General features: G+C 37.2%; 1 protein-coding gene across 2 annotated transcripts in view; it reads right to left on the bottom strand.

Moving 5' to 3' along the window:
- The window catches only part of LOC121303640 (adhesion G-protein coupled receptor D2-like), an 82,362-nt gene that overhangs the window by 23,453 nt on the left and 36,507 nt on the right, over window positions 1-22,402 (bottom strand). For both annotated transcript variants that reach the window (XM_041234443.1, XM_041234444.1), the window contains 5 exons: window positions 20,787-20,889; window positions 19,481-19,634; window positions 18,121-18,254; window positions 12,367-12,482; window positions 8,905-9,025 (listed from right to left, as the gene is read on the bottom strand). In XM_041234443.1, coding sequence (XP_041090377.1) covers window positions 8,905-9,025; window positions 12,367-12,482; window positions 18,121-18,254; window positions 19,481-19,634; window positions 20,787-20,889 — 628 coding nt within the window. The remainder of the gene's footprint in view (window positions 1-8,904; window positions 9,026-12,366; window positions 12,483-18,120; window positions 18,255-19,480; window positions 19,635-20,786; window positions 20,890-22,402) is intronic.

Below are 22,402 nucleotides of genomic sequence, written 5' to 3'. Positions count from 1 at the left end.
GGGATCATACCGGGATGCATATAAAGCTTACAGCACTATGTATACCTACCTAATTTAACCTATATGCGACAGCGGATGCCAGTCATCGGCATCTATCACTGCTTCACTCTGTCGCTGCCATGCGTCCTCTCTACACACATAGGGTAAGAAATATAATAAAATGCCATACAAACACACAGAGTGTGCTTTTTGTGTGTGTAAAACTCGTTCGTTAAAACAGTTAAGTAATAATGAACTATAGTCAGCACTATAGGGCCCTTTGTGGTGAGTTGTGGTGTGGGGCAGTGGGTTTTGGAGGTGGCAGCCCTAGCAGTGAAGCAACACTGGGCATTAGTTCAGCATAATACTACACATGTAAAGAACCTTTAAAAGGTTAGCTACTCTGGGTCCTGCCAAGGTTATCAGTACATGATTTATTTGTATTTGCATTTTCTTTTAAAGTGTTGTTGATGTCCTGTTAACACTTAGCAGTTCACCGGGAGTTTTTTCAGTGTTAATACCGTACACATGTACAGTTCCAAAAGCATTTCTTACAGGCCTTTGTATTTTACATTCCTTTTCTAGAAGTGCAGCAGGGCTGCAGCCAGGAATTCTGGGAGCTGGGACAAGTCCTTTGAAAAGGACCCCCCTCTTATTCCAGCGAGCGCAAAGGGACAGGGTTTGCCCTGTAAACACACTTCCAGTTTGTTTTCCATGTTAAGAAAACCTCGAGAAGATGACGGTTGAGCTTGGTTAAAATACAGTAATTCTAATTATTGATATATACTGTAAACATTAATCAAATGTTCCATTATATACAACTATGGCCAAAAGTGTTGCATCATTATAATTTTAGGATTGACACAATTAAAACTACAAATAACTACATGAACATAATTTAGATATTTTATTTAACATGATGTAATCAAAGAAACTACAAAATGATATCGCGAAAGTCTAACGGAAGCCATAAGTAGTACAGCATTTCATGTTACATTTTGAATTGTCACATTTTTCAATTATCAATTTTTCGTTAAGTATAAGGAACATTACAAAGCAGTAGGTAATTCAATATGTTGCCGTAACATTATTCAGTAGGTTTTACTCGACCTTATGAAGCAAAATCAGTTAATTATATAGGGTGATGCAACACTTTTGGCCATTGCTATAGCCTCACAATTAAAATAATATGACCCTCATACACCCAAATTTCTCCCTAGCGATTTACAATAATAACATTTATAAAAATAGGCAAAAACTAAAATGTGTGGCTGTTTTCTTCTGCAGATCTACATCAGAACCCTAACAGTCGTTATTAAATGTGATGCAGCACGCACATACCACGCACTATGGGATGGTCGCATCGAAAACTTTGTACGACTCTAAAGGGTGGGTAAATCGCCTTCTCACACTAAAATGCCATACAATTGACCAAGTGGAAAATTTCCAACTTTTAGTAGCAAGAGAAACACACCAAGTTGTAGCGATGAGGTGCATTCGTGGAAATCAGAATACAAAATTATAGGACGCCGGTTCTGAAAAGATTTCATAAACCAATCAGAGTGCCTCAAGACACCCTCGCTATGAAAAGACTGAATAAACCATTTTAATTTAAGTTTGATGATGGTGAGCTATCTGGTTACAAAACATTGCCAAGGTGTTCTTTTGTCCTGTTCCGTTAGCCGGAGGCATTTACAATGGGAAAAATCAGTTTTACCACAAGGGTGTTCTCTTAGGCAAAGTATTCTCTTAAGAGGTGTTTCTATACGTGAAGACTACTGTACTGACATTTGACTCATAAAAAGTGCTTTATAGTTTAAGTTGTTTTATAGCAAGGTTATAAAAAAAGCACTGAATCTACTACAAATAAAAAAATAAAAACCCCTTTGCAATAAATAAGATGCAATACACTGTACACTAGACTTGCAGCATCTATCATGGGTACCAGTACAAAGGATGAAGAAAATCATGTTTCTACCAAAATCTGTGTTACATCAGCTGAGCTGTGTTATTGCTGCGGGCTACAGACCCAAACACAAACAACCCGAAGGTACTACCAAAATAAAGCGAGAAAGTGAGAAAGGTGAGATTTACTTTTCCTTCTCTGTGGAAATTGTTCCATTGTTGCTATGGAGCTTTTCTGAATTTTTTTTTGCTATAAACATAACAATGTTTAAAATGTAAATGCATGTTATTATTATTATTATTATTATTATTTATTATTATTATTATTATTACTTAAAACAGCCAAGCTATGTAATATCTATAAAAGTTATTTATCAAGTTAGACTAACTTATCCCTGTCCCCCTCAGAATTTACTAGCAACAAGAATAAAAAGAGTTTGCCAAGTTTATTAAATTATTTTAGAACCTTTTGAGAATCTCAACAGTAAACGAACACAAGTGATTGCACCTTGCTAGTACTGAAAAGCAGTTACACAGTTACAAAAACAGAAACTAATTTCAAGTTCCATCGCAGGATATATGCTACAAGTCTAAATTAACAAGCACCTTTTAGGGTGAAACATAGGCCAAACGGTTCTGATTAATTAGTCTCGAGAATTAAACGAGAGGAAATCCTTTCCCGCACACCTGATTATGCCCTATCTGCTCGCTTTTATCAGAGCAAGATAAAACAGCAACAGCGAGGCCGATCCATCTTGCCTGCAGCAAGTGCTGCTCTTCATCTGGACACTTTTTGGCAAGTGGAATGGTAGTGCTACCCTGGAAGAATGCCATGACCTGTCCTTCAAAGAGAAATGTTGTTGACTCCTACAAGCCAGATTTCTGGTCCAGCTTCCAGTTATCTGAACCCCTCCAGCGCAGTTTAGAACTTGTGCTTTCCTGGCTCCAGATGGGAAGCTGGGCAGAAATGGAGTTTGACCCTGTGTTAACCTTGTGACCCCTCACTGCAGCAAAACAAGTATCTGTGTTCAGAAAGCTATTTAGCCTGAACTTAAAAGTAGGGTTTCTGGGGGTAGAGGTTTGTTTTATGTGAATGAATTTTTTTGGTCAGCATAAGTTGGTTCCTGATTTCTCCCAGTTACATGTTGCATGAAATAAAAATGTTAAGTCACGCCCCCATTTGAATCTACTAAAAGCAGCTATTTTATAATTTAGTGTAGCTCAGAATGTCATTGACAAAACATTCCACAACGTCCTATATAAAGATGAAACAGTTATAATATGTGTATAAGTGTTCAGTGGCTTATTATATCACGCCACAGAAAGACTTGCACAAGAAATACACTGAACTTGATTAGGAGAACCCTAATAAACATGCAAGAGAACAAGCGAAAGCTTCCATGCATGAAATAATGAAGCAGCATCCCCTGGTAACCTCAGGAATGAGGACACCTGGTCAGCACAAGATTCCCTTGGAAAGGAGCTGCCCTTAGGCACAATGTGATGACTACTGCACCACCTCCTTTACTACATCCAGGTAACTACAAGAACGAATGGTTGTTAGGTTACAGGAACACCAATGTATGTATGTACATGTATATATTGTAACAGCGTGGGGTTCTGAAACACTGTCTGTGGGATCTTTTCCACGGTCTTCTCGGACAGACGTATTTGACACACAGGTGTAACTGTAGTTTTAACCAGGGCGCTACCTGAAATCTTATTGTCAGCACACAGAACAAACAAACATAAACCAAACAAAAGCCTATCTCCTTCTCGGAGCACGAAGTAACAGTTTGTTTCCATAACTAGAAGTCAGGCAGCTGCACTGCTTACTGAACAGTCAGTTTTTTTTTTTTTTTTTTTTTTTTTAACACAGAACAACACTCGCCTCTACAGGTCACCCCCTTCTGTCCACACACCCTCGAGTTCTCTTCTGTTGTGTTGATGGCCACCAAGTTCCTGTCGAAACTTATTGTTGCCACCTACTGTTCAGATTTGGCTATTAAAACTGCTGTGAACACAACCTTTTTAAAATCTCTGCATGTCAATCTTGAATCTTCCAGTTTCCCTTATATATTTTGCAATACATCCAATAATGCCTTTTTCTGTTTTTCTTCCATCACCTACCATATGGTATATGATGGTATACTTTTTAATTATCTAAATATTGCAATCCCTTAATTCCACATATCTCACCTCCCTGTATCGAACACATTCAACCATCACATGCTCCACTGTTTCCTTTACACTACATTCCATACCAAGCCCATTCTCATGCACTCCAATGCTATACAGCTGTTCTTTCAGTGTTGAATGCTCTATAAGAAGCCTTATTAATGCTGCTTCCTCCTTCCTTTTTCTTTATCCTTTATTCTGCCATTCATTAATAATTGAAGTGATATAATATTCATTTAAACCATACAGCACATCCATATCCACTTCCTCTTTCTTCACTCCTGTTTTAACTAACTTTGTCACCCTCTCATTCCCATCAATTCCTATGTGAGCCAGAATCCATACTGAAACTACATATGAATCTAAACGTCAGCATTCTGAAAATAAATACATTATTTCCTGCACTAAATCTCTATTATCACCCTCCCATCCATGTTTAAGAGCCTGTAATCACGATAAGGAATTTGAAAAGATGACTGTTCTGTTCACTTTGACATCTACAATCCATTGCAATGCAAAAATAATCCCTCTCAATTCTGCTGTCATAACTGATACATCATTTGTAACACGAACATGCTTTCCCACCTTAAATTCCAATATATAATAAGCTGCTGCAACCCTGCCATTACCTATATTTTTTTAACCCATCTGTAAACAACTTACAGTAATTTTCCCAATCATTAGTTACCCATCTTAATGCACGTTTACAAAATCCACCTGTCCTTCACCTTCTATTTTTCTTTCAACAAGAATAAATCAATCATAGGGGTTCTAAGACACCATGCACTAATATTAGAACCCTGAGTTCTCTCTCTCTCTCTCTCTCTCTCTCTCTCTCTCTCTCGTCCTTTTTATACTCTCCACAGCTGATAGTAAGCAAAAACAGCCATCTCCCATTTCTCCTAAAGAGCTTCCATTCTGGCTCACGCACCCTGCCATGATGTCCTTTGAGCCAAGATGGCCACCAGTTTCCAAACCTCAAAAATGCTCTCCCAGCTGCTGCAAAGCATGTCAGTATACATTGTTTTCCAGTTGCTTGTTTTTAAAAAGGATACAGACTACATCTAATTCTGGGACCTATATATCTGCCCTTGACTATTTCTCCCATATATATAATATATATATATATATATATATATATATATATATATATATATATATATATATATATATATATATATATATATATTATATATAAGATTTCTAAAGAGCAAGCTGCTTCCCTATGTATCATTTTCTCATGGTGATTTTACTGTAAATCTGCCTTTACCCAGAGAATCCTAAGTGTGAAGCTGGAAAGGTTACATTATCACAAGATTTGAATGGCATGTATCTCAACTCAATACTGGAGCAACACAACACAGAATGACTGCAAGCCCCATCCGACACAAAGGGAATGAACAAAAAGCCACTGAAATCACATTTGAAGCTATTTACAGTACTCTTTATGTGTGAAATTATTGTCTTGCAGCCCTGGTATCAGATTAGCGTGGCATGCCATGTCACAGTCCATGACTGGATCCTCAGCAGGACAGTATACAGTGCATACAGGTGGTGCCCCCAACATGCACTCTGTCTGATGTACAAGCTGCAATCACTTGCATCCATGATAGACCACGGTTCTGACAGACATTATCAAGGGCTTAGTAAGCAGGTGCTTCTTTATCCAAAGCTGTTTATGTTTACCATGGGGTTTCAAAAGAGTGATGACTGTGTGGGTCATAATGTAAAACAGACTTTTCACCCCTGCTTCCCTGAACAAACACAGACGAGAGTCACTGAGGAACGGGCAGCTATTTTTTAATCCACTAATTACAAGCATATCTGATTATTTCATTTTGGCCTGTTTTTCAGGGAACACAAGAAAGATACAATGTCAAAAAAACATAGCTGAACGGATTGTGTTTTAAAATAAGTGGGCTTTCATTCAGATGTACTGTAATTGGTTTTGTTGGTACAGTACTATATTTTCAACAGTAGTAACATATCACTTGCCAGAAGAGACGACTGTGGACCCCCATGGTAATACTGTACATACTTTTAAATCCAGTATGTATTGTAGCAATATGTAAAATTCCCAGTTTACAACCCAACAGCAAAATTAAATCCAAATGTCACCCATGCACAGAACTGCATACGTAAAAGGCAATGCAATTTAGCAAAATATTTTTAAAAAATCAGTTTCCAGAATTAAAACAGTATCCAAATTCAGTATAAAAATTGCAGAATATAGTGCTCAATAAGGCCCTAATGTCACAGTTCACTTGCAAATGAAAATGCACAAAACTAAAGATCACAAATTTTAAAAAAAATGCATCACAGTATCTAAAACTGTTTAATGATTAACTGTTTTACATTGCTGTAGCTGGTCTTGTTCGCTTTGTTGTGGCTGCATTACTAAATTGGGGAGAAAACAAAAAAATAATTGGCGACTACATTTAAAAAGTTGCACTACACCAGTGATAATGGCATTACTGTGGCAAGTCCCTCTATAGTAATGGAACTCCCTTGTTCAAATAATCACATTACTGACTCAGGACAGCTACAGCAATGCCATTATCCCTTCATTTAACAACACTGTTAATGACATCACAGTACGGCGCTCTCTATTGTCTCAAGGATCTTTATGTCCTGACCTTGAAGCAAAGGGACACACCTCTCAGACCAGGAACTTCTGTACTGTAGAGATCTATGAACTAAGTTGGAATCAATGTAACCTACAGCACAAATATCTGCACAGTAATCTGTGGTCACAGAGTGTTAAGTGCAATAATTAGGGACAGACAACAGGGACTGCTGAATGTGTTAGCTGGATTCAATCATGTACAGTTTTATTTTATTTATTTTTTTATTTTAAAGGATCACTAAGTCATGGATCACAGTTACATTTACCAACCTTTTACTTCAAAAACAAAAACCTAGATTTATTTTACAAAATACAATAGATATACCGTATATTAAATAATATACAAATAATGCATATGCTAATCAAGCACTGATTCAAGTACCCAACGTTTGAGGAGCACCTTTAGTGTTTAACAAAATTTTATTTTATTTTTTAATAGTAATTTTTGAAAAAGCTACTAATGAACTAAATTCACTGATCACTCCTTCCAGTTATTTCACTGCTGCACCCAGAACCCTCACCATGGAGACGACCCTGTGAACCCTAACCATGGAGACGACCCTGTGAACCCTCACCATGGAGACGAACCTGTGGTGGACTTTTGTGACATTTTGATTGCGTATAGGGACCCATACAGTGTATTACAAAAAAAACATACAAGAATGAATCCTGCTGTATACTGATGCTGTACATCATGTAGGCACACATTTGTGTGTTATATTACAGTCATGAATTGATTACTCTAATATCATAACTGGATGTTGTAATTAAACACATCTTTTTAATTATTATTTGACCCCTGTTAACCTTGTTTTCTCCCCCAGATTATGCTCCCTTACTGCAGTGTGTGTGTTTCACTTGCTTGTTCATCGTGATGCAGTCGGCAAACATTTTAAAGAAATGATTTATTTTTCCTCACAATTTGGAACAGGGCGAAGCTGTTGTAACAACTGACCATATATAAGCAACCTCCATGATACAATAGATCATGTTTCTTCTTGTGTAAATGACCCTTACATTTGCAGGATGCTATGATAAAGTAAAACTGGCAGTTGAGGATTATAAACTGCTACCTAGCAAATGCAAAGTACTGTAAAATGCACAATTGTTAGTTTTATTTTATTTAATTTTTATTTTTTACCCCTCCCAGCATTTAAACCTTGAGGCCCAGTTTCTAAAAAAAACTGTAAAGGTTGCAGCCTTACCTGCTGCTATTACAGTGGCTAGGGTTAGCAAAGCAATCCTGGAAATGTTTTCACTGTGCATGAAAAACAAGATTTAAAGACAAAAAAATGAACCTGAAGTGCAAATGAGGCTTTAGAAAGTAATATTTCAATGTGAATAATGTCTGCTGGCATTGCTACAAACGCCTATAGTGGCAGTGCATCAAGATAAGAATCGTAGTACCCAATTCACAACAAATTTATGAGTTTTCTAGAAAGTTCAGGCTGATTTGTGTGAACACGGACATCCCCAGCACACCCAAAGATAATAAATGCTCTACAGCATAAAAACGTTCTATATATTTAAAAGGACAGTTTCACTGCACTAACATTACATACAAGCAGTCTGTGATGCATAATTATTATAAATCTTCTTGTTCTATTACAAGTAATTGACTTCATACTGTCATCTTTTGAGGGGATTAATAACCAAAATCAAGTAGGATGTGCAACAACAAAGTCTATGAATCTCCAGCAGACTTGACTATGCTAATAGCGGCAAATTTCTAAGAGCTGAGGCCAGAATTAGTTTAAAAATAAATGCAGGTTATAAACAACATTACTCCAATTTTGGTGGCCTTTTTGCTTCAACGTGATATTATCATAGATACGTATGGCATGACATGTATTACAAGTTAGAATCACAGCAATCAAAAACATTCATATGCATTCAAAGTTAAGGCTTCATATTAATCAATGTTGGATATACTGGACAAAAAGACTGCTCGCCCCTAGGTCTTTGAGACCATCCAATTCCTGTCAGCTGCTTCACCCAAGAAATACCATGCTTTGACACCAAAGACATTACTGAAGAGATTTGACCAACAGTAGTATATTTAGCCTAGAACAAAGCAGTATTGATTGCAGTTAACCCTAGCCAAGGACAAAGGGAATTAGTTGGATGTAGTAAAAACAGAGTGTAGAAGGCACCTTTGAAAGCAACTACACAGATACGGCTTACAGATTCATTCCATATCAAAAGAATTCACTTACCTGAAATGCATTCATTGCAATGAATATGTAAGCCAGAACAACACTGAGATGAACCAAGACCCCACACAACCAGGTGAGACCCAGCAGTGGCAGGAGGACGAGGACTGGTTTAACGGCTGCCCTGGAGAATTAAAGCAGACGTGTCAGTATCATGCATCCCAACAACAGTACCAGAAGGGTGGAAAGCATGATAACCAGGACCTGTATGAACAGTATTATACAATAGTACAGAATACAAATGATCACTGAAAGGGTTAATATACTGTATTCCACTGCTTCTACCTCCCAAATTGTTAACTGGTGTCATATTTGTCATATTGACCCCAAAGGCATTCTAAAAATAAAACAAAACAATGTGTCACTGACCTGAATCATTTTTCTTTAGAAGCAAAAATCAGAGGACTTAGTAAAATCAAGGTTAAAGAAAACTGTAAGGACAGGTAAGAAAGGCTGCTTTTGCTGAATGCAGAGAACAAGGATAAACATTATAGTGCTTCAATGAAACCTGAAACACACTCAGGTTTGATAGCGGATCATCAAATGTAATGCTAGTTCAAAGCTTTTGTAAATAAATCAATGCAATGAATAAATAAATACAATAAATACTCAAACTTGGTAAAACTGAAAAGGGCAGAAAGTGTTCAACACATTCTCGGTTCAGGGATCTTTTAGTTAGTGTATTGTAAGATACATCTCAGCTGGCCACAGTTTCACAGAACGTTAAAAGCTTACCTGTGTTTACAGAGCAATTGTTATCTCACTGTAACACCTGGACCTATAATGTGTTTCACTGACAGAGGACTTGGTATGTAAAGTACAAGGACAGGATGAGCAGTTCATCGTTGAACATTTCCAGCATTTTTTTCCCTAAAATATTTCATCCGAAAAAAGCTTTTGAAAAACACACAGCACACAAAGCTTGGTACTGTTCTTCTGAAACGAGAATGGACACAAAGAGAAAGTTCTTATAAACTGATGCTATGCTTCTTTGAGGCTTACTTGCCTTGGGCTGGAGATAAACAAGCAATCCATATTGTCAATTCCAGTTGACAATAAACAAAAAACTGACAACGGAATTTCTGTTGCTAAATGTGCCACACGCACACTGGGAAACTATTTTAAGCAATATTAATGTGCTGCCAGTTTGCAGTAAGCATGTTTCAGCAGCTGCTATAGTCACTGGAATAATTTTGAAAAGACGTCAACGTAGAAAAACTGGAGTGTAAAGCATATCATGTTTTGTGTAAGAACTGCGCTTGGAGGATCCTGCAGGATTGTCTTTTACCTTCGCTGGTGATTTCCAGAAAATATTAGCTAATTCCTTAAATTTGCTGCCTTCTTTTATTGTGGTCTTTATATTCCGCACATCTAACATTCCACAAACATTTTCTATCATAAAAAAATAAATAAAAATGAAATCAATTGCAAAGTTTCCTCATGTGTCCACTTGCCTGTAGCCATACTTTCTATTTAGCAAAATTGTCTGAACACACAGTCATATAAAAAAAAAAAAGTTAACTGAATTGCAGAAAAACACAGCAGGGTTCTATTCTAGCAACTCAATTGACAATCAAAATTTTGTTGACAGCTCGAGTTGTTATCTTTTATTGTCGATTTGAGTTGCTAAGAAAACATTGCTTGTGTGTCTCCAGCCTTACACTTGCCGAGTCTGGGTCCAAATTTAGTTCGGTGCTCTGCTTAGCCCCCTCTGGACTGAAGTCTACAGAGACACCAACTGGAACTGACTGGCAAGCACGCCACTGCCCTAACTCCTGAACTTCACCAAGGCCATCTCTGAATTCACAAGCACCTCATAAGTAACAAAAGAGAGTTATTGGTACGTGTATAACTGCAAAGATTATAGTGCCATCTTCAAATAACTGCTAAATATTTTTAATGGAGTAATCTGTCCTACAAGTGCAGTGTGGTAACTAGGTGGGACTAAATTACATTTCTGCAATGGTGACTGCCAAGACGGGTGCACATTCAAACTGGGAATACACAGCAATACAATATCCTTTCATATCATGCTTTTTAAAAAAAATCAATTTGAAACTGATCCTTATTATTGCCAATCTAGTTCCACATCCGTGCCTGAACATTACATTCAAACACAAACTCTCTTTAGTAGAAAATGTCCTGTACAGTGCAAGTAGATACCAAACCCATGACCGATAACAATTTAGGGAAAGAACCGGGGCAAAATGTTTTTGAACACTGGAGGTTTTTAGTCAGAATAGATACAAGAACATTAAACACACAGTCTTGATTTCTCTAAATGATAACAAATGCAGGGTCTCAAACACTAGATATGTTACACTGTGTACAAATGCTATATGTGTACAATCCTTTAGAGTCACTTTGAAATCCCACATAACATACATACAAGTCTACCCAAATATGTAGGCATGACATTTGTTACTATAATTAGATAAAAAAATATATATTTAATAGATCTCAATAAATGCGGCGTGGCAATTAGTCACAGAAATTCACCTAAAATGTAAAGTACTTTGGGTTTGTAACATTCTGATGACAGATTTCATAAGCACATATCCCCTTGGTTTCTACTGGTTAAAGAACCCTATAGCTCTGCAGTGTTGTGTAGGCTTTGCGAAGCTACAATACATGTTGTCCAGTTGAAATAAAGAGTTGACATCACTGCAGCATGAGATGTTGTATTGCCAGGGTAGAAAGAGCCCATCTTCTGTACAGCTTTGCTTGTCATGCTCACCTGATCAGTATAGCACTGTGACTATCAGTCTATGAGCCGTCCGCAATGCTTTTAGTTTCACTGTCTTCTAGAGAAATGTGTGCTGAATTCATTTTGGAATGTCACCAAGCTGTGAAAAAGTGTCCATCAGTGGACTGATATTGTCATATTCACATGCAAAATAAATAGTGCATGCTGGATTCATTTTTGGAGGTTACCAACCTGAAAGAAATCTAAATGTGGCAGTAACTACTCCCAACTTCAGGGTGACCATGGCCCTCAAAACATATTCAAGACAATGTCACGACTTGATATTGTTCCAACTCTGTATTTAAGCGGGTTTATAGTACCACTTCCACACCCCTTTACAGCTAGGTCACAATCACATTTGAATTGAACTCATATTTCTATAAGATAACACACACTCACAGCACTAAGTCACTGCAGAAAAAAAAAAAAAAAAACTAAAGGCTTTTCAAGACGTGGCTCAAAGGCTATAAATGGATTTGGGAGGGCTTCCAGCTGAGCATTTCAAATATAGTCCTTCAATGTCTCTAACATGTCATTCTAAATGTCACAGTGACACTGGGATTTACCTGTGATTAGCACCGAAGGAAACATAAGGTAGAGAGCATCCCAGTATTCAACACTCAAAGCCGGGGGCTTCAGAGCTTGTGTGTGTCCTGCGCAGCTCTGGAGACTGATCTGCTCTGACAGTAACGCATGGGCTTGTTGCCATGATAACTCACCATGTCAGGTCCAAGGCTTTGAGCTGCGGGGTGCTGCTTGGCGTCAGCATCTTGGAGCGCCTCCGTGCGCTAGCAACCGTCACCGTCACCACGCGAAACAGCACAAAGGCATTGACCTGTGAGTGGGATCAGACAAGATCACAACGTGATGAAAGCAACTGAGGTCCATGAACTCAGCATCCAAAATATGCTGTATATTGATCATTTCTTTTAGAAAGACAGATAGGATTTCCTTCAAGACGCTCAAACAACTGATAAGAACTAACAATATACATATTATCTGTAAACCACCTGCCACAAGCATGGCAACTACTTTTAATAATGAACTGTCTTAAAGGTATCAGCAGGGACAATCCAGTGGCCTGTATTTGTAAAATGAATTAACTACCAATTAGCTGCAGTAGAAATACTTCCCAATTACACTCAAATGCATTCAAAGTTTAGCATTATAACAGTGTCACAGTGCACAAGACTTGTTTGAATTAAAAATAAATGTTAAAAAAAATATATATATTTCGGTTCCTATAAGAAAACACAGTTTGTTGTCATATTGAAAACAGTACTGATGTAATAGCTTATAAATGATGATATATATATATATATATATATATATATATATATATATATATATATATATATATATATATATATATATATATATTCATCTAGGTTTTAAGTGACGTCATAAAGTAGAATAATCAGTAGAATAATCAATTTAACGACTTGAGCATTTCTCATCAGTGATCAGAGTGAGCGAACGGAATGGCCACCTGCAGGAGACAAGTGGAGATGACAGGCAGGACTGACAAACACGTTTGTCAAGAATGATGAACTGGCTTCGACTTATGAAGTTATGTGTTAATTGGCTAAATAAGATGGTGAAAATTGTTGTTTTCGAATTTGTATCATTTAATTTAATTTTTAAATTGTAAGTGAATTTAATTCATACTAATAACCTACATCAAGTCAATATTAAATAATCTTAAACATAATTCTTTTTGATAATTGAGGAACGGTGAAGTAAACAGGGTAGACAATGAACTGCAAAAATAACGTATTTGCAAATGGTGTTTCAATGGGGTAAGATCCGTGTCGCTGGCTTGGCAGGTGATGTTAGTGGAGGATGATTGTAAATCTTCACAGAGACAGGTTTGTTAAGTGACTAAAAGAAAAAACACACGAATTGTGTTGCCGAGTGATTCAGATTTTGAAAGTGATTGACAGAAATGTCATTAATTTCCCGTTCCTCTGAGATACGAATGCACCCGCTTTGCTTTATAGCCGCGAGCACATTTAACGGAAAAAATAAATTTGCATCAACTTAAGAATTTGAATAACATGCTGTTTTTCGTTGGCTGTATCTGGTTGTGCTTTTTTATGATCTACATTTTCTTTTTCATGGCTGTTTTTTTATTCTGGTAAATTCCCGTGCTTTTAGGCACTGTAAGATTTGACTTGGGAAAGATAACGCAGTTATTGGAGTTCACAAAAAAGGGAACCTTTTCATAAGAACATAAGAACATAAGAAAGTTTACAAACGAGAGGAGGCCATTCGGCCCATCTTGCTCGTTTGGTTGTTAGTAGCTTATTGATCCCAAAATCTCATCAAGCAGCTTCTTGAAGGATCCCAGGGTGTCAGCTTCAACAATATTACTGGGGAGTTGATTCCAGACCCTCACAATTCTCTGTGTAAAAAAGTGTCTCCTAATTTCTGTTCTGAATGCCCCTTTTTCTAAACTCCATTTGTGACCCCTGGTCCTTGTTTCTTTTTTCAGGCTGAAAAAGTCCCTTGGGTCGACACTGTCAATACCTTTTAGAATTTTGAATGCTTGAATTAGGTCGCCACGTAGTCTTCTTTGTTCAAGACTGAACAGATTCAATTCTTTTAGCCTGTCTGCATATGACATGCCTTTTAAGCCCGGAATAATTCTGGTCACTCTTCTTTGCACTCTTTCTAGAGCAGCAATATCTTTTTTATAGCGAGGTGACCAGAACTGCACACAATATTCAAGATGAGGTCTTACTAGTGCATTGTACAGTTTTAACATTACTTCCCTTGATTTAAATTCAACACTTTTCACAATGTATCCGAGCATCTTGTTAGCCTTTTTTATAGCTTCCCCACACTGTCTAGATGAAGACATTTCTGAGTCAACAAAAACTCCTAGGTCTTTTTCATAGATTCCTTCTCCAATTTCAATATCTCCCATATAATATTTATAATGTACATTTTTATTTCCTGCGTGCAGTACCTTACACTTTTCTCTATTAAATGTCATTTGCCATGTGTCTGCCCAGTTCTGAATCTTGTCTAGATCATTTTGAATGACCTTTGCTGCTGCAACAGTGTTTGCCACTCCTCCTACTTTTGTGTCGTCTGCAAATTTAACAAGTTTGCTTACTATACCAGAATCTAAATCATTAATGTAGATTAGGAATAGCAGAGGACCTAATACTGATCCCTGTGGTACACCGCTGGTTACCACACTCCATTCTGAGGTTTTTCCTCTAATCAGTACTTTCTGTTTTCTACATGTTAACCACTCCCTAATCCATGTACATGTGTTTCCTTGAATCCCAACTGCGTTCAGTTTGAGAATTAATCTTTTGTGCGGGACTTTGTCAAAAGCTTTCTGGAAATCTAAATAAACCATGTCATATGCTTTGCAATTATCCATTATCGATGTTGCATCCTCAAAAAAATCAAGCAAGTTTTCACTTCCTTTTAACTTAATTATTTAAAATGTTTTCTTTATGTTTTGTTTTCAGGGCATTTTGTTAATGCACGTGTATTTTTGTTTTTCGCTATTCTTCATTTTTTGAATGCAACTTCATTTTAACCTTTTTTTTAAACAGTACTCACACTCGTTTCGTCACCATCAAACCTGAGTGTGATAATACCCGAAAATAATTTAAATATGTTTTTAATAAAGTAGCCGGCGTAAATATAGTATTAGGTGGTGGATTGCGCAGATCGCTGGCCTATTTTGACGCCCTACATTTATTGTCACTATTTTTGCTTTGTAAATAATTGGTTATTTTTTTAGCAGTAATTTTAACGTTTTAGCCTCTCGAAGTGCTTAACACAGAAAACCCACCCCTTCAACTCTCTGACTGGTTAAATGTTGTGTCAAGACGTAACACAGCTGTCATGTGGTTCCAAGATTATTATTTTTTTTTCAGCAACGCGCAATTGATCTAGTCTGGTAGAAGCATAAACTATTAATCAATGCTTCTTGTTAAAGGCACAGTAGCATCTGCAAGACGGGCGGATCAGGTTTTTTCAGCCGGGCGGTGACAGCCACTTTGCCGGCAACTTGCCCGGCTGAAAAGGCCTGGGGAGAACCTAAATATTCATTATATATATATTATATAATATATATATATATATATATATATATATTATATATATATATATATATATATATATATATATATATATATACAGTACCAGTCAAAAGTTTGAGTACACCTGCTTGAAACCAGGTTTTTCATGATTATCTATGCTTTTAACTGTATAAACTTGTCTGTAAACACTATTTCATTATAATGTACGTGTACTTATATAAACTAATAATCATTCGTGAATTGCATTCAAAAATTAAATTTTTAAATGAAAATGTAAATCTTGTCAATTTCAATGAAATGGTCACCCAAACCAAGGGGATTTCAGTCAAGCCCAAATCAGTTAAAAGTCTGAAATGTGTATAACACGGTGTTAGAACACTGGCCTAAGTATAAAAGTGTCTTTGTTAGATGTTCTCTGAGTTAACTAGCATGTTACTTAATTAACCTTTTATCACCAATTATTGTTAACAGGTGACGGTCCATGATTACTATAAATATAGGTAGCATAGGCACAAGTTTGTCATTCCTGAATGTAAGGGAGAAGAAAATGGCAAAATATGCTCAGTTAGGCAAAGAAAAAAGTCTGTAATTACTTTAAGAAATGAAGGTCAATCTTTAAAACAAATCGCAAGAACTTTGCAAGTGTCTGTAACTGCTGTGGCCAAGACCATCAAATGATTTGAAGAAACTGGCATTCATGAGGATCAAACAAGGTCAGGCAGGCCAAAGGTGAACTCAGAATCAGAGAATAAGTTAATTCGAGTCACAAGTCTGCGAAACCGGCGATTAACTGCACCTGAAATACAAGCTCAGCTAAATGCTACTAGAAGTACAGATGTTTCAACATCAACCGTTCAGAGGAGATTACATAAAGCTGACCTAACTGTAAGAACTGCTACAAAGAAACCATTGCTAAGAGTGCAGAATAAGAGGAAGAGACTTGCCTGGGCCAAAAAACACAGAAATTGGACGTTTGAGGAGTGGAAGTCGGTCTTATGGACTGATGAGCCAAAATTTGGAATATCTGGGTCCAACTGCCGAGTATTTGTAAGATGCAGAGAGGGTGAGCGCATGAGTTCTGCATGAGTGGTTCCCACTGTCAAGCATGGAGGAGGCAGTGTCATGGTCTGGGGTTGCTTTGCTGCTGACAGAGTTGGTGATTTTTACCAAGTCCATGGCAAGCTCAACCAGCATGGCTATCATAGCATACTTCAGAGGCATGCCATTCCATCAGAATTACGGCTAGTTGGGCAGTCCTTCATTCTTCAGCAAGATAATGACCCGAAACACACCTCAAAGTTGTGCAAGAACTATCTGGCGAAGAAGGAAAGTGAAGGACAACTCAATCTAATGACCTTGCCTGCCCAGTCTCCAGACCTCAATCCCATAGAACTTGAATGGGACGAACTGGACAAAAGAGTCAGAGCAAAGCTACCCACAAGTGCCCTACATCTCTGGGAATTGCTGCAGAAGAGCTAGGAAGACTTGTTGGGTGATTTCCTGTTGAAACTTATTAACCGAATGCCTTGTGTTTGTGAGGCTGTTATTAAGACAAAGGGTGGCTATTTTGAGGAATCCAAGATTTACAGCCAAGATTTTTTCTCTTAAACATTGTTTTGATACTCATTATGTTTTGTTTTGTATATTGTAACATGTGTTTTCATTTTCAAGTATTTACAGAAACGTAAAACATGGTCAATTATGAAAAAAAACTAGTTTCCAGCAAGTGTACTCAAACTTTTGACTGGTACTATATATATATATATATATATATATATATATATATATATATATATATATATATATATATATATAGAGAGAGAGAGAGAGAGAGAGAGAGAGATTACCACAAAATCAATGAATAGATTACTGATCATCATTACTTATTTTAATGAAATGTTCATTGAGTGATTAAAGTGCCCTTCTCGGAGACTGCTATACAGTATATATTATAATATCGGCACGGTGTGTTTTCTGTTGTGTTTGAAGGCTTTTGTAAAGAGTCCACATTTTTGTCTTCTTGTTTTTTAATAATAGTTTTCTCAATGCATGTATTATATTACAAAGTGTGTGCAGATGCATGCTTTCGGTTGTATTTGCCATTGTATGTGATGAATTTGCAATAATACAAACGGTCCAGTGCCTAATGTTATTCGCCTTCTAAAATGTGTACCAGAGTCAACCAATTCAAGGGCCTCCTGAGCCAACTACTAAGCATTTATATAACAAACAGATGCAAATGCCAGAAGACATTCATTATCACAGAATGACCTAGTCCTCCAATAGTTTCATAATGCCATTAAATGGCATTTGTTTGTCCTACTCCAATTAACATGTGACAATGTGCACGGTGGATTTTTTTGTACAATACACTTCATAGAGGAAGGGAACAGCGTAATCACTTACAGACAGGACAAAGAGTACAGGCCCAACAAAAGCCCAGATGATATCTGTCTGCACATTCAGCCAGCAATGATTATCTGCCATGTACTTGTTGAAGGAAGTTGCCAAGGTAATGCCAACAATAATGACTGGCAATCCTGAATAGAAGAGAAAAAATAAATGTCATGGTTTTTTTTTTGTATTCTTCAGAAATGAAAGCGTGCTCTTATTGGGGGGTGACATCATGGATAGAGAAGTGAAAGCGTGCTCTTATTGGAGGATGACATCATGGATAGAGAAGTGAAAGCGTGCTCTTATTGGGGGATGACATCATGGATAGAGAAGTGAAAGCGTGCTCTTATTGGGGGATGACATCATGGATAGAGAAGTGAAAGCGTGCTCTTATTGGGGGATGACATCATGGATAGAGAAGTGAAAGCGTGCTCTTATTGGGGGGTGACATCATGGATAGAGAAGTGAAAGCGTGCTCTTATTGGAGGATGACATCATGGATAGAGAAGTGAAAGCGTGCTCTTATTGGGGGATGACATCATGGATAGAGAAGTGAAAGCGTGCTCTTATTGGGGGATGACATCATGGATAGAGAAGTGAAAGTGTGCTCTTATTGGGGGGATGACATCATGGATAGAAAAGTGAAAGTGTGCTCTTATTGGGGGGATGACATCATGGATAGAGAAGTGAAAGTGTGCTCTTATTGGGGATAGCATAATTGTTAGAGTGATAGATTGTAACGCTTTACTTTCTTTCTCTAAAAGTAAAATGAGCATTAGATACATAGGCTATATTTACCAACCTTTTATTATTGAGATTGTCATATGGTATCAACATACTTCCAGAGAGAATGTTTCCTTAAATATGCTGGTTCTGTGTTTCCAGAAACAAGAAAACATGCTTCTCAGAGTAGACCTGGGTACTTTGAGAAATATTTTCAAGAAACATTTTACCTTTGGCCAATCAAGAGTGACTCTTTGAGCCATCGATCACGTGGCTATGCAAGACGACGACTTCTTCAGAAGATATCATGGTTTTGAATCCTACTACAATCAATCATTTTATTGATATGTACACTGAAGCACTGTAGTGTCATTTCCGGTTATTCATGGTCCTACAAGCCTCAGCAGCTCCTCAAAAGTGTCTGGATCCATACAAACAAAATTGCGATAACTTAAGCAATTTAGGATCCATTCCCTTAAACTACTTAATTGATAATTAATTAAAACCATAAATTTATTCCATTACCTAATTTAGTAACAAAAGTGGACGCAACAAAACATAAATCTCCACTGACACACAAACTGCAACACCTCTGTGAATAAAGATACACCTGCTTGTGTTTGTGAAACATGTAATAGCATGACCTTACCCCAGCCAATGACATAGTATAACTTCATCCTCCTGTCTTCGCTGATATTCACAGAAACCACTTTGCTCCAGAGCAGAAGACCTTCCACCAGCATCCAGGTGAAGGAAGCCATGAAGAAGAGATGAAGAAGAGCTGTGACAGCCATGCACAGCGCCTAGTGGAGGCAAGAGGGGGGCATGTTGCTGGCATTCCACCCACTAGCGTGCTGCACTGTTACTCGACTGGCATCTTCTAGTCAACTATGCCATTCACAATGATAGTGAATTCCAACAATTTGCAAAAGAGCCTGCTATATCGTTCTGTATCAGTACATTCTCTCCTCAGAGAGACTGCTGACCTACAGTGGTACCAGCAGCCATCTACAACATTAGAACACACACAAATATTGGATTTTGAATCAAGTGCAAAGACCATTTTTTGTGAAAAATTGAACAATTGTAAGAGTAAAACTAGCAGAAAAACATGTTTGCTAGGTTCCTTTTGGAAAAAAATAGACTTTGTCATTGCACAGCACTGTCATTGCAAATAAAATAGATGGTCCTATTAAAGCTGTATGTAGTATTATTAATACTGGATAACAAAGTGCTAGAATGGTACAGTTGAAAAATATATTTTGGAAGTTTTTAGTGTGGTGTCCATTGCTTTGCTCATGAGCTAATTTTGCACTGCTCCACTTTTGACATTTTTGCTCTGAAATACTATTTTCAAGAGCCACTTTTAAATTGGAGCCACCGCTTGCTCCACTGGCCCTTTGGCTCCTTTGCACCTCATTATACTTTTGCACATGCTGCTAATGGATTATTTTCAATCTGAAAAGAGGATCAGATGAGTTCTTTAATCTCCACTATTTTAAACCTACACAGGATTATTAATGTAAATCAGCTTGGACTGTCCACAGTGGCTTTCTGTTCAATCGAGAAATCACAGACTGCACTTTTAAAATGCATGCATTTCATTTCCCAGTTTCCGAAATTAGCTACTACAGGATGTTAAAGACAAGATGTTATGTTTTTTTAAAACATGGACACCTCTCAAAGATTATTTTTAAAAGATATCTCACACTTTTAATTTATACCAGAACTTTTAAAAATGATAATGAATAAGAGAAAGACCAGCGAGGTATGATAAAGCATATTAATAAACTATGGTAAATGCATAACATAAACATGGGAAAACCATGGGAAAACTTCAAAAATACCATGGTAAACTTTTATAAGGGTACACTGGCTTCACCCTGCATACAATACTTGTTCATACTTTGTAGAATTGCCAGTGATCAAGGCAGTTTGTTTTCTTGGTACTATACCTTGTTGCTGCTGGCCAGTTCACTGAAGAGAATCAGGGTTTCTGCAGCTGCCAATGCAAAGATGAGATTCTTGTGGACTGTAGTTCGGTCTGAGTCAGGAACGCTGAAAGAACAAATTACAAATAGAAGATTTATGAATTGTTTTTTGACAACCCATTCATCACACAGTATAACTACATGTAACAGGCAGTGTTGTGTGACGCACTGCCGTTACAGATTCTGTCCCCTGTCAGTGAGATAGGACCAGGTTAAAATGCTCTATAACTACGAATGCAGAAGAGCACTACTAGTGGTTAAGATGCTTGCTTTCCAGATCCCAAGGGACTGTGTAAATCAATACTTTATAAAAGTAGTACCTTGTACATAACAATCATTTCAAAATCTCTATTACCCTTGTAATCATTTTCATTATATGCAGAGAAATCTGTGTCTATATCAATATTATTTAACCCTTTAAGAAAGAAAAAAACACTGTCTGTATGAACTTCAGATTCCAAAGTATAAAGATAGAGAGGTGAAGGCAGGGCAGTACTCTCCCCTTCTGTATTTATGCTCAATTTATATTGTGTTGTCAAGACTTCACTGACTTTACAATTTTCATACAAAAAAACATATCATGTAGCAAAACCTTGACGTGATTTTGTTTAAAGCTGTCTATGTTCACTGCTGTTTCACATAAAATGTGCAAATGTTTTCAATGTAGTACAGTAGACTAGACTAGGAGCTAGATCTAAATACTGTTAGTCCAGATGGGTTTCTCACCTGAGGTCATTGACTGCATCACTTATTAACATTACATTTTGCAATAAAAATACAGTGAAATGAGATTCACACAAAACCTGGTTCATAAATTTAGGATGGCGGTATTAAGATTAGTCACTATTTGAACTATTTTTCTTTAAATCCTTTTCCGAATGTAAAAGAAAGGTTCTATAGGACCTTCCACATTGTCCAACAATCTCTTATGAAGTTATATAAGCAAAACGTCTGGTTTCACTGAATCACAAAAACGTTGGGTTATTATCATAACCTTGGTTCCCTGAAATCAAAATGTAACCATTACCTCATGGGTATTGATCCTTAAAAGACCATGATAACCTGAACAAGTACAGTAAGCAGAGAACAGTAGCTTGTAATTCCAGTTTGTAACTTTGTTTAAAAAATCATAGCCTTCAATATAAATGTATATACTTTGGCTGTCGTAGTGTCCATTTTACCCTTCGTTTCACTGGAGCAGAGGGAGTCATGTGACATATACCAGTGCGCTGACTGGACAGGATTGCTTGAGTTGTCAGGGCGTTGTAAGGGGTGTTACATTTGGCAATCCTCGCAGGATTTGGTCGCAAGCAACATAGTTGCTACTAATAAATAAATTATTTTCATTCTTCCGTGATACTAGTAAAATTCCAGACTTTTTCAAGACTTCCATAACGGAGACATGGTTTTTCAAGCATATTTCAAGACCTGGAAATCAGTTTGGTATTTTTCCATACTTTTTCCAGACTAGCGTACAAACCCTGAAGTAGTTATACCTAAAACATTGACCTATTGACTGACAAGCTTTCGATCAGTAACATGCTTTGACAGATAAGACACCGCTGTGATGAAATTAACAA

The sequence above is a fragment of the Polyodon spathula genome, chromosome 34 (genome assembly GCF_017654505.1).
Source record: "Polyodon spathula isolate WHYD16114869_AA chromosome 34, ASM1765450v1, whole genome shotgun sequence".
Taxonomy (NCBI): Eukaryota; Metazoa; Chordata; class Actinopteri; order Acipenseriformes; family Polyodontidae; genus Polyodon; species Polyodon spathula.
Note: the sequence above shows the minus strand (reverse complement) of the source record. Positions and strands in the feature narration are given on the sequence as shown.